General features: G+C 44.5%; 1 protein-coding gene across 1 annotated transcript in view; it reads right to left on the bottom strand.

The window, feature by feature from the left end:
* Nucleotides 1-13,346, bottom strand: part of lrrc40 (leucine rich repeat containing 40) — a 90,581-nt gene that overhangs the window by 67,239 nt on the left and 9,996 nt on the right. Inside the window, exons 2-3 of the mRNA XM_041208544.1 lie at nt 7,826-8,007; nt 6,540-6,613 (exon numbers count right to left, since the gene is read on the bottom strand). Of these exons, the coding sequence (XP_041064478.1) occupies nt 6,540-6,613; nt 7,826-8,007 (256 nt within the window). The remainder of the gene's footprint in view (nt 1-6,539; nt 6,614-7,825; nt 8,008-13,346) is intronic.

The following is a 13,346-nucleotide window of genomic DNA, read 5'->3' on the forward strand; positions in this document are numbered from 1 at the left end:
AAGAGTTCCAGCTGGAGTTGTGGATTTAGAAGAAAAATAACCGGCACGAGGACAGAGCAAGAGTTCCAGCCAGGATAGGAGGTTTGAAAAGAAGCCAGCACAAAGACAGAGCGGGTGTTCCAGTGAGAGTCAGGGATTTAAAAATTAACTGGCACGAGGACAGAGCGAGAGTTTCCATGGAAAGTCAGGGTTTTAAAAAAAAAAATCAGATATGAGAAAAGAGTGAGAGTTAATTAACATTTTATTGTGTTTACTTGAATTCCAATTTTGGTGCAGTAACTAAATAATTCGAGGCATGGCAGGGTTACTCGTAACTATCGAGTGCACATCCTGAACCATGTGGTTATCTAGAAGCATACAAGATAAGATAAAGCAGAAAAAAGTAAGCAATGACAGTCACAAAAAACTTAATACTGTAGAAAGCCTAGGGGAATATAGAAGGTACAGGGATGAAATAAAAAGGTAATTAGGAAAGCAAAGAGAGGATATGAAAAAGTACTGGCAGGTAAAATCAAAGAAAACAAAAATCAAAAGATATTCTACCAGTACATTAAGAGCAAGAGAATAACTAAGGAAAGGGTAGGGCCTATCAGAGATGTACATGGTGTGAGGAACTTGGTTCTGGAAAATTTGAAGGGCATTGAATTTTGGACATTCTTCCTCCTGAGTTATTATTAAAAGTTTGCAATATTAATTTTGGGCTGTGAATAGGCCATTCATCAAGGAACTACAGGTCAAGATAGATATCCAGGAGGGAACACCTCGTGAGGGAAGAGATACTTATGTATCTAAGTTAACAAAGAACTGCTGTTGTCAGGCTAAAGACTCTTGCTCTTTGGTTAAAAACACCTGGCCTAAGAAGTATTCTTTGACATCTTGGCCTCTAAAACTCTCAGGCAGAGTGAGTGTGGTGTGCCTTAGAAGCAAGCTGCAAGGGGAAGACTCTTTCCCTCTCTCTGCCCCACCTTTATGTTATATGAGAGTGAGTTAAACTTTCCTCAGAAACATCTCAAAGGAATAAATCATCTGTTTATTTCAAGTCTGCAAAGTTGTGATAAGTAAGAATCATCAAGGACAGTTTTACAAGAAAATCTATATAAAAAGAGCTTCCAGACTGATTGTGACCAAAATCCTATTATATCAACAGCGTATAGATCTTTCTGAATTTTATACTTTTCAAAGAATTGTTCCCATCCTCCAGTCTCTGCAGGAGCCTATGTTTGTTTTGTCCTGTTTTGTGTTTGTCTGCGAGTGTATGGGGGTTTGAATATCTGTTTTTTTTAAAAAAGGGGAAAATCGTTACACAAACTACAACTTTTATGTTAACCAGTTTATTAACTTGTTTTTTTTAAAAGTAGTTTATTTTATAAAAAATTAATTTGTTTTTGTGTTTACTGAAAGAAGCTGGTTAGAGTTCTTTTTATGATAGGAATAACAGAATCAAAGGTAAACAATTGGCCAGTTTTGTGGGTGAATTAAACATTGAAACTATTGTTACAATCTGTGGAGAAGTGGGGCTAGAATTAACTGTGCGCTCCTCCCATCTCGGTCCATAAGAATGGCAACCTGTGCACTGATGCTGAAGATGTGGGCAGAGTTCTCAATGAGTACTTTGTCTTTACTAAGGAGAGGGGTGATTCAGATGTTCTCATTAAGGAGGAGTAAGAAATATTAAATACAATAAGCATATTGAGAGAAGATGTACTGGAGGGACTTACACCCTTGAAGGTGGGTTAATTACCAGGGCAGGATGGATTGATAAACTGCCACTTAGAAAGGAAGTGGTTAATCAGGGATAGTCAGCACGGTTTTGTGAGGGGAAGGTTGCGTCTTACTAATTTAATCGAATTTTTTGAGAGGGTAACAAGGATTGATGAGGGTAGTGCAATGAATGTTGTCTACATGGATTTTAGTAAGGCATTTGACAAGGTCCTACATGGCAGACTGCTCAGAAAAGTAAAAGCCCAAGGGATACAGGGAATATGGTGAACTGGATCCAAAATTGGTTCAGCGACCGGGGTGGGGGGGGGGGGGGGGGGGGGGGGGGGCGTATATTGGTATTGTCACTGGACCAGTAATCTATTAGTAACTAGTAGAGACCCAGGGTAATTCTCAAGGTTCGAATCCTGCCATGACAGATGGTGGAATTTGAATCCGACAAAGATCTGGAATTAAAAGTCCAATGATGACCATGAAACCAATACAATACAATAAGCATATTGAGCGCCCTTTAGGGAAGGAAATTTGTTGTCCTTACCTAGGCTGGCACACATGTGACTCCAGAACCACTTAAATGCCTTGTGAAATGGCTTGGCAAGCCAGTCAGTTATATCAAACTGCTAACACTAGTGCCAAAATTGGGAGAGCTGGCTCACAGACTAGTCAAGCAACAGCCTGATATTGTCATCCTCACAGAAAAATATCTTACAGATAATGACCCAGACTCCACCATCACCATCCCTGGGCTTGTCCTGCCGGTGAGACAGGCCATACTCAGCAGAGTGGTATACAGTAGGGAGGGATTTAACCTGGGAGTCCTCAAAAATCGACTCCGGACCCCATGAAGTCTCATGGCATCAGGTCAAACATGGGCAAGGAAACCTCCTGCTGATTACCACATACCTCCCTCCGTCAGCTGATGAACCAGTGTTCCTCCATGTTGAACACCATTTGAAGGAAGCACTGAGGGTGGCAAGGGTGCAGAATGTACTCTGGGTGGGGGACTTCAGTGTCCATCACCAAATGTGGCTCGGTAGCACCACTACTGGCAGAGCTGGCCGAGTCCCAAATAATATAGCTGATAGACTGGTCTGCAGCAGGTGGTGAGGGAACCAACAAGGAGGAAAAACATACTTGAACTCATCCTCACCAACCTGCCTGAACAGATGCATATGTCCACGACAGTATATCGGTAGGAGTAACCACTGCACATCTCCAACAGTGGCCGTGGAGGTGAAATCCTGCCTTCACACTAAGGATACCCTCCATTGTGTTGTTTGGCACTACCGCCATGTTAAATGGGATAGATTTCAAACAGATTTGCAACTCAAGGCTGGGCATCCATGAGGTGCTGTGGGCCTCAGCAGCAACAAAATTGTATCCAAACGCAATTTGTAACCTCATGGCCTGGCATATCCCCCATTCTGCAATTACCATCAAGCCAAGAAATCAACCCTAGTTCAATGAAGAGTGCAGGAGGGCATGCCAGGAGCAGCACCAGGCATACCTAAAATGAGGTGCCAACCTGGTGAAGCCGTAACACAGGACTACTTGCGTGCCAAACAGCATAAGGAGCAAGTGATAGACAGAGTTAAGCTATCCCACAACCAACGGGTCAGATCTAAGTTCTGCAGGCCTGCCCCATCCAGTCGTGAAAGGTGGTGAACAATTAAATAACTCACTGGAGGAGGAGGCTCCAAAAATATCCCCACCTTCAATGATAGAGGAGCCCAGCACATCAGCGCAAAAGAAAAGGCTGAAGCATTTGCTACAACCTTCAGCCAGAAGCACTGAGTGGAGGATTCATCTGGGCCTCCTCCAGAGTTCCCCAGCACCAAAGATACCAGTCTTCAGCCAATTCGCTTCATTCCACATGATATTAAGAAATGGCTGAAGGCACTGGATACTGCAAAGGCAATGGGCTCTGACAATATTCTGACAATAGGTCTGAAGACTTGTGTTCCAGAATTTGCCGCACCCCTAGCCAAGCTATTCCAGTACAGCTACAACACTGGTATCTACCTGACTATGTGGAAAACTGCCCAGGTATGTCCTGTCCACAAAAAGCAGGACAAATCCAACTCAGCCAATTATTGCTCCATCATTCTACTCTTGATCATCAGTAAAGTAATAGAAGGGGTCACCAGCAGTGCTTTTAAGCGGCATTTGCTTAGCAATAAGCTGCTCACTAACATCTAGTTTGGGTTCTGCTAGGACCACTCAGCTCCTGACCTCACTACAGCCATAGTTCAAACATGGACAAAAGAGCTGAACTCCCAAGTTCAGGTAAGAGCAACTAACTGCCCTTGACATCAAGGCCGCAAATAACCGAGTGTGGTATTAAGGAGCCCTAGCAAGATTGGAATCAATGGGAATCAGGGAGAAAGATCTCCGCTGGTTGGAGTCATACCTAGCACAAAGGAAGATGGTTGTGGTTGTTGGAGGTCAGCCACTTCAGTTTCAGGACATCATTGCAGGAGTTCATCAGGGTAATGTCCTCAGCCCAACCATCTTCAGCTGCTTCATCAATGACCTCCTTTCCATCATAAGGTCAGAAGTGGGGATGTTTGCTGCTGACTACACAATGTTCAGCGCCATTCGCAACTCCTCAGATACTGAAGCAGTCCATGTCCAAATGCAGCAAGACCTGGACAATATCCAGGCTTGGGCTGACAAGTGGCAAGTAACATTGGCGTCACATGAGGGTCAGGCAATGTCCATCTCCAACAAGAGAGAATCTAACCATCAACCCTTGATGTCCAATAACATCACTGAATCCCCCACTATCAAAATCCTGGGGGTTACCATTGACCAGAAACTGAAACGGACTAGCTATTGTGGCTACAAGAGCAGGTCAGAGGCCAGGAATCGTACGACAAGTAACTCACCTCCTGAATCCCCAAAGTCTGTCCACTATCTACAAGGCACAGGTCGGGATTGTGATGGAATACTCTGCACTTGCCTGCATGAGTGCAGCTCCAACAACACTCAAGAAGCTTGACACCATCCAGGACAAAGCAGCCTGCTTCGTTGGCACCATATCCATAAACATTCATTCCCTCCATCACTGACACACAGTAGCAGTAGTGTGCACTATCTACAAGATGCACTGAGGAATCCACCAAGGCTCTTTAGACAGCACTTTCCAAACTCACAACCAGTATAATCTAGAAGAAGGGCAGCAGACACATGGGAACACCACCACTTGGAAGCTCCCCTCCAAGTCACTCACCATCCTAACTGGGAAATATATCGCCTTTCCTTCACTGTCGTTGGGTCAAAATCCTGGAACTCCCTTCCTAACAGCACTGTGGGTGTACCTACACCACATGGGCTGCAGTGGTTCAAGAAGGTAGCTCGCCACCACCTTCTCAAGGGTGACTAGGGATGGGCAATAAAATGCTGGCCCAGCCAACGAAGCCCACATCCTGTGAATTAATAATAAAAATAAACATATAAACAAACAAACAAATAAATAAAAGGTAATGGTTGATGGATGTTATTGTGAATGGAAAAATCAGGGCTCAGTGTAGGATCCCTTGCTGTTTGTTGTCTATATTAATGATTTGCACTTCAATGTAGGTGGAATGATTGGGGAATTTGCAGATGACACTAAAATTGGCCATGTTGTTGATGGCGAAAAGCATAGCTGTTATCTCCAGAATTAGATCAGTGGTTTGTTTGGGCAGAAAAGTGGCAGATGGAATTCAATCCAGAGAAGTGTGAGGTAATGCATTTGGGAAGGGCAAACAAAGTTAGGGAATACTCAATAAATGAGATGATACTGGGAGGGGTACAGGAAGTGAGAGATCTTGAAGTGCACGTACACAGGTCCCTGAAGGTGGCAGGATAGCGTGGTAAAGAAAGCACATGGAATGCTTTCCTTTATTGGACGAGGTATAGAATACAAAAACAGGGAAGTAATGATGGAACTGTAAATAACACTGGTTAGGCCACAGCTGAAATTTTGTGTACAGTTCTGGTCGTCACATTACAGGAAGGACATAATTGCTCTGGAGACAGCACAGAGGAGAATTACAAGAGTGTTGCCAGGGTTTGAAAATTGCAGCTGTGAGGCAAGATTGGATAGGTTGGGGTTGTTTTCCTTGGAACTGAGGTGTACAGGATTATGAGGGGTCTAGTTAGAGTAAACAGAGATACCCTGTTTCCACTAGCAGAGAGATCAATTACCTGGGGGACAGATTTAGGGTGATGGGTAGAAGGATTAGAGGGGACATAAGGAAAAACCTCTTCACTCAGGATGGTGGGTGTTTGGAATTCGCTGCCTGGTTTGGTGGTAGAGGCAGAAACTCTCAACTCATTTAAAAGGTACCTGGATCTGCAGCTAAAGTGCTGTAACCTGCAAGGCTATCGACCGGGTGCTGGAAGGTGGGAGTAGAATGGGCAACTAGATTTTATTTTTTTGGCTGGCACAGACACGATGGGCTGACTGGCCTCTTTCTGTGCCGTAACTTTCCTATGGTTCTATGGGATTATCAAAAAATGAAGTAAGGTGGGGCTTGTAATAAACTTGTAACCTAAGTTATACGGAAAAGGGTACAGAAGTGAACAGCATAAGCGTGTTCAAGACATAATTAGATGTGTTCCGGGGACAGAAGAATGAAGGGATAGTGAGAAGGTAGGTGGATTGAGTTGATTAATGAAAGAGGCAGGCTTATTGGGCCTAATAGACGTCTCTGTTCTTAAAAATTATTCTGTTCCTGACTGATGCAGTTTGACTCTTAAGGAATACCATTTGGTTATGAAATAGATAAATCATACTTAATCTCAAAAAATAAATGAATTAACACTTGCAGTACCTGATATTGAGCTTCTGGAGATTCAGCAGCTGCCCAATTGCACAAGGAAGGGAACTCAGCTGATTATCATGGACCTGGAAACATTATTTAATTCAGTAACTTGACCTATACAGTACATTATTCTCTTAAATGCAACCATGGTATAATATCTTTTAGTTAAGCAATCAAGGTGTCTGATTAAGAAATACATTTTTCCTAGAGGTTTGATTTAGCCAATACTATAATACAGCAAAGTGATTGATAAAAGCACATACTTATTAATGGAAAACAAAAACAGAATTACTTGGAAAAACTCAGCAGGTCTGGCAGCATCGGCGGAGAAGAAAAGAGTTGACGTTGAGTCCTCATGACCCAGTCCAGTTTAAAGGAATTCTTATTTAAGAAAGGCATACATGCAAAAATCATTTCCCCATATATTCTAATGGGAAAAGCACAAAGTTTTAGTGAGTCTTTTGTCTGAGGTTGCTATCTGATAGAAATGTTAACCAGTATGTACAGTAATGGTTTCAATGAATAGATGGAAACTCTTTAAAAGAATCAAGAATCAAAGATTTAATCAGCATGCACTTAATTACGTACTCTTACTGCCTTGTGATTAAGTGCTAATTGATTTGTCCCCTCACCACCATCCCACCCCGAGAAAATAGTACAGCTGTCCCAGTACAGGGATTCACACTTTAAATTGAACATTGGTCTTCTCTGTTCCTACCTGCAGGAAAAGGGACTACTTAGCTGCAACAGGGTTTTTTGTGTAAATGTTTTGAGGAAACTGCTAAATTATTACAGATTTTGAAATGGAGAATTATGCAATTTTTTGCTATATTAAATTATTTCTCTCAAGCTAGTTTTAAAGAAGGTAAATACTATTCAAAACTGACACATTGTTCTGTCCATGCTTAAGTGCCCAACTTAATTGATGTTGCCATCCTTCCAGCAAACTGTCTGGCGAATGGAATGTTATAACTATCCAGGCTATGTTTCTTTCCTTTATCATTCAAACATTCTGGCAGATCCTGGAAACGAGGGGAAATGTTTTTCCATGCCCCCTCACAATTAATGTTGGTTTGAATATAGTAAGATAATTGCAGCTCAAAATTAGCTTAGAAAAAATTAGCTCTAGTGTTGGAAATAGAAGGACGATGCAAAATTATAATAGGAATACGAAGATTAATTTTTCCAGATAAGAGTTAAATATACACCAGTGTATTCTGTATACACTGTATTCTATTCTGATACAAATATGTTAAACTAATTTTCAATGCACAATTACAATAACTTCTATTTACATCAAGCACTGTGAGGGCTGGCAGGAGCTGAAGATCCTCCGATAAGCACTTCAGTTTGTTAGATGCCAGTATAAGTTTTGTTAAGTCTGTCTGATCCCACCATCGGTCATTTGCACTAAAGGAGACATTCAAATGGGATTCCTCCGGGGGGTCCACGTTTATTCGCCATACACTCTGGGGTACTGCATTAAAATAAAGAGAGAGGGTTTGTCAAATGACAATTACAATAGAATCTAATTCTGAACATTCAATTACATTGATCTATTTTCCATAATAATGCAACGGAAAAGGTGTGACAAGTGAAACTTTGCATTTGAATCTCTTACTATCTTTACATGTATCAGAAACCACAAAAACAACCACCAGGAAACAGTAACTTTAAATTAGCAATATCCTAGAAGGGCAATACCATCATTCAAGTAAGGTAGAGTGTCTTCTATAAAAATATGTCCAGAATTTAGACACATATATGCATCTCCTTAGCATAGAGACGTTTGATGAAGAAGAAATAATGCAAGCTTTGGGTTTCACTATGTAATGACTACTTGTCAGCATAGCTGAGCTTTTCAATAAATTAACCAACTCACTTAAAGTATGGTGGCAAACAAATATTGTTTAAGTTACACTCAACTGACTCCTATGTCTAACACTGGGTAAAGGAGAAGGAATTACGCAGAAACACTACAAAGGGTATTCATTTTAATAGGCCAAATTCACCTTGATAAATAAATGCACCAAATTTCTTTTGAAACCTGAGGGCATATTTAAAGTAGATGGGTAAGCTATTCTGTGACCCAATTCTCTGGGTTCCACGCAGCCCCACTCTTCCTCAGCTAATCTACTGCTGGAACCCAAGCCAGACACATCTATTCCAATGCCTTCCTGGACTGTTTCCCACCTTGCACCATCCAGAAATGAGTTCATTTAAAACTCTGCTGCGTGTATCCTAACGCTCGCTGATCTATACTGTCTTGATTCCTGGTTGCTGAATGTCACAATTATAAAATTGTCATCCTCATATTCAAATTTCTTCATGACCTCGCCTCTACTGATCTCTGTAACCCTTGTTATGATCTCAAATAGAGAACAGTAACATTTTTAGTATTTTTTTTTTGTTTGGTAATCCTAAAACCCAGGTATTTACTAAAAGAATGAAGCTACAAGGTTCACAGTGTGAACCAAAAGAATTTTATTCAACAAAAATCAAAGAACATGAATACTAATAACTAAACCCTAACAAATAAAAACAGAAAATGCTGGAAAAACTCAGCAGGTCTGACAGCATTTGTGGAGAGGGGAAAACAAAACTAACGTTTTGAGTGCGTATGACCCTTCTTCAGTGCTCTGGTTGTCATTTTTTTTGGAAAAATATACTTTATTCATAAAATATCTGAAAGAACATTCCAAAACATTTCAAAATCACAATCACAAAAGTACAATCAGATTCAACTTTTACACATAGATCACAAGGTGCATCAATACAACCAAGGAAAATTACAATCATTTCAATATGGTCAATTCAGACAATGGTAATAGAGTTATCAACATACATCATGTTGCACTCTGAGGTGCTTCAATACAATTATAATACAATTAGTATTCAATGCAGACATTCATTTTGAGCTGTACAGCCCAAGAGGCTCTCAACAGTTCCCAGCCCCTCGGTGCACTGTGACAGAAAGGTCTTAGACAGCGACATTTCCCCATTGCGCCTTTGCGGCAGCTGCCCCAAGCTTTAGTGCGTCCCTCAGCACATAGTCCTGGAGTTTGGAATGTGCCAGTCTGCAACACTCAGTTGGGGACAACTCTTTGCGCTGGAAGACCAACAAGTTTCGGTCAGACCAAAGCGTGTCTTTCACTGAGTTGACGATCCTCCAGCTGCAGTTGATGTTTGTCTTGATGTGTCCCCCTGGGAACAGCCGGTAGAACACAGAGTCCTGTGTCACAGAAGTGCTCGGGATGAACCTCGACAGAAACCAGTGCATCTCTCTCCAGACCTTCTTTGCAAAGGCACAATCCACAAGGAGATGAACAACACAGCCACCTTGAGGGCAATGTGCAGAGGGGGTGAGACTCCTGGTGTGTAGGAAGGATTTGATGGGGAGGGCCTTTCTCACCACCAGCCAAGCTACGTCTTGGTGCTTGTTGGAAAGTTCTGGCGATGAGGCATTCTGCCAAATGACTTTGACAGTCTGCTCGGGGAACCATCCCACAGGATCCACCCTCTCCTTTTCCCGCAGGGCCTCTAAGACGTTATGTGCCGACCACTGCATGATGGACTTGTGATCAAAGGTGTTTCTCTGCATAAATTTTTCCACCAGGGACAGGTGGTACGGCACGATCCAACTACTTGGAGCGTTCTGCGGCAGCGTGGCCAGACTCATCCTTCACAACACCAGGGACAGGTAGAACCTCAGCATGTAGTAACACTTGTTGTTTGCGTACGCACAGTTTGATGCAGCCGCACACAAATGTGGCCATCAGTATGCGGGCGATGTTGGGCACATTTTGTCCCCCTTTATCTACAGGCTTGTACATAGCGTCCCTGCGGACACGATCCATTTTCAACCTCCAGATAAAGCCAAAGATGGCTTGGGTGATCACCATAGCGCAGGAGTCTGGAATGGGCCTCACACCTGATGACCAGGTTCTTAACCGCAATGGACAGGGAGCGTCGCTCCCACAAGCCCAGTTTTCTTTTCACCATAGACACTCGTTCCTTCCAGTTTCTAACACATGCCTCGGTCCCTCCGAACCATATCCCCAGCACCTTCAGGCCGTCAGCCCTGACGGTGAAGGGGACAAAGGATCGGTCAGCCCAGTTCCCAAAGAACATGGCCTCACTCTTCCCACGATTTACCTTGGCTCCCGAGGCCAGTTCAAACTGGTCACAGACGTAGATCAGTCTGCGCACCGATAGCGGATCTGAGCAGAAGACGGCGACATCGTCCATGTACAGGGAGGCTTTGACCTGAGTGCCTCCACTGCCTGGGATTGTCACTCCTCTTATGCCCAGATACTTCCTGATGGACTCAAACACACAAAGGACAGGGGAGAGAAAGCAGCCCTGCCTGACCCCAGATTTAATAGGAAAGCTATCTGATTCCCACCCATTGATTGAGACTGCGCTACTGATGTTAGTGTAGAGCAGTTGGATCCAATTACAAATTCCCTCCCCAAACCCCATTTTGGAGAGGACATCCACCATGTAGGTGCGATATTCTGTCAAAGGCCTCCTCCTGATCCAGGCTGATGAGGCAGGTGTCCACACCCCTGTCCTGCACATAGGCAATCGTATCCCTGAGCAGCGCAAGGCTGTAAGAGATCTTCCTCCCCGGCACAGTGCAGGTCTGGTCAGGGTGGATCACCAATTCCAGAGTGGACTTGACCCGATTGGCGATGACCTTGGACAGAATCATATAGTCCACATTCAACAGTGAAATGGGTCGCCAATTTCTAATTTCCTCCCTTTCCCCCTTGTGCTGGTAGATGACGGTGATGGATTCTGACATGCTGCTGGCCAGAAGCATATTCTTGTACACTTCTACCAGGTCTGGGCCGATCCAGTCCCACAGAGCCGAATACAACTCCGCCGGCAAGCCGTCAGTTCCGAGAGTTTTACTCTTCTCGAAGGACTCAAGGGCCTTAGTCAGTTCGTCAGGAGTTAACTATTTGTCCAGGCTCTCCCGTGTACTGTCGTCTAAGACCTCCGTGATAGAGGATAGGAAGGACTGGGAGGCCGTGCTGTCTGTGGGCTTCACGTCATACAATCCGGCATAAAAGGATTTGCTGATCCTTAAAATGTCGGGCTGCGATGACTTTACTGAGCCGTCTTCTTCCTTCAGGCTGCTGATAACAGAGCTCTCTCTGTGTAACATTTGGAAGAGGAAACGTGAGCACATCTCATCCTGCTCCATGGAGCGGACTCTGGACCGGAAGATGATCTTGGAGGCCTCAGAGGCAAAGAGCGAGGCTTGCTGGCTCTTTACCTCTTGGAGTTCCTCTTTGACATCGTCCCCCATCGACTGCAGCCGGAGCAGATTCTGCATGTTTTTCTGGAGTCAGGACATTTCCCTCTGTTCCTTTCTAGCTTCCTGGGCGCCTTTGAGGATGAAAAACCTCTTGATGTTTCCCTTGACCGCTTTCCACCAGTGTGTCAGGGACTCAAAGGGGTTTCACGGTTCTCCAACCTTTATAATCCCTCATGAGCTCCTCATGTTCTCTGGGCAGTGGCACGTTTAGCTTCCATGCCCCCCTGCCCACCCTCTGGTCTACCTCTAAGTGACAGTCAGCCAGTAGAAGGCAATGGTCAGAGAAGAACACCGGTTTGATGTTGGTGGATCTGACTACGAATGCACGGGACACAAACAGGAAGTCTATCCTGGAACAGATGGACCCGTCTGGCCACAACCAGATGTATCTACGATGCGCTCCGTCTGCAGGGTTGCTGAAGACGCTGTGCAGCTTGGCATCCTTAACTGTTTCCATCAGGGATCTAGATGTAGCGTCCAATCTGCTGTCGGCCCTGTCGGATCGTCCAGCCGAATCGATTATGCAGTTGAAGTCACCACCCAGAATGACTGGCCTGGAGGTCGCCAGCAGCAGTGGGAGCTGCTGAAAAACCGCCAGCCGCTCGCCCTTTTGTGCCGGGGCGTACACGTTAATTAACCGGAGTGGAGCATTCTTGTACATTACGTCTTATACATTACGTCTGCTACGAGGAGGTACCCACCCACCACCTCCTTAACCTCAGAGACGGTGAAGTTGCCTCCCCACAGCAGAACACCCAGGCTGGAGGAGCGAGAGGCGTTTCCTTCCGACCAGATCGATGGCCCATGGGACTACCATCGTGACCATTGCCTGTAGGAGCTGACGTGCGGTATCGCCCACTCCTGCAGAAACAACAGGTCAGCTTTGACCTTGGCAAGGTAGTCCAAGGTTGTAACACATCGCATAGTAGATTTAATGCTACGCACATTTATGGATACGATCTTTACACCCATTTTAAAGCATTTAGTCTCTTACCAAATCTGTTGTCTCTGAGAGTTCCAGACCTTTGGTCTACTCCTGCATACCCATAGTGTTCACAAATTGCCTCACTTTGGATGGGCTGAGGAAACTGTCCTAAAACTCCCCAGTGGCAATGTTCTGCTCAGGTAGCATCTGTGGGTTCGTGCAGGATTTGAAATGTCCTCTGTTGGAGAAGATTCTCCAATCCTCTCCCCCTCTGCAGCGTTGCTGCTCCCGGCTTCCCGGAACTGGGGTGCACTGAGCGCTTCACTGCTCCCAGATTCCTGGGGCTAGGGTGCGCTGGACTCTTCAGGTTGTGGGCAAAATTGGGGTGCGCTGGTCTCCTCATTGTCTCCAATGTTCTGGAGCTCGGGTGTCTCGTCCTCCAACTCCCTAGAGCTTTGCCACTTCTTCTGTAGATGCTGCCCTTTCCCTTCTTTGTCTGAAGAGCAGCTGCCCTTGACATCCGTGTCGGATGGGAGACGCCTCTTGCCACTTGTCTGGGAAGTAG

The sequence above is a fragment of the Carcharodon carcharias genome, chromosome 16 (genome assembly GCF_017639515.1).
Source record: "Carcharodon carcharias isolate sCarCar2 chromosome 16, sCarCar2.pri, whole genome shotgun sequence".
In the NCBI taxonomy this organism is placed as follows: Eukaryota; Metazoa; Chordata; class Chondrichthyes; order Lamniformes; family Lamnidae; genus Carcharodon; species Carcharodon carcharias.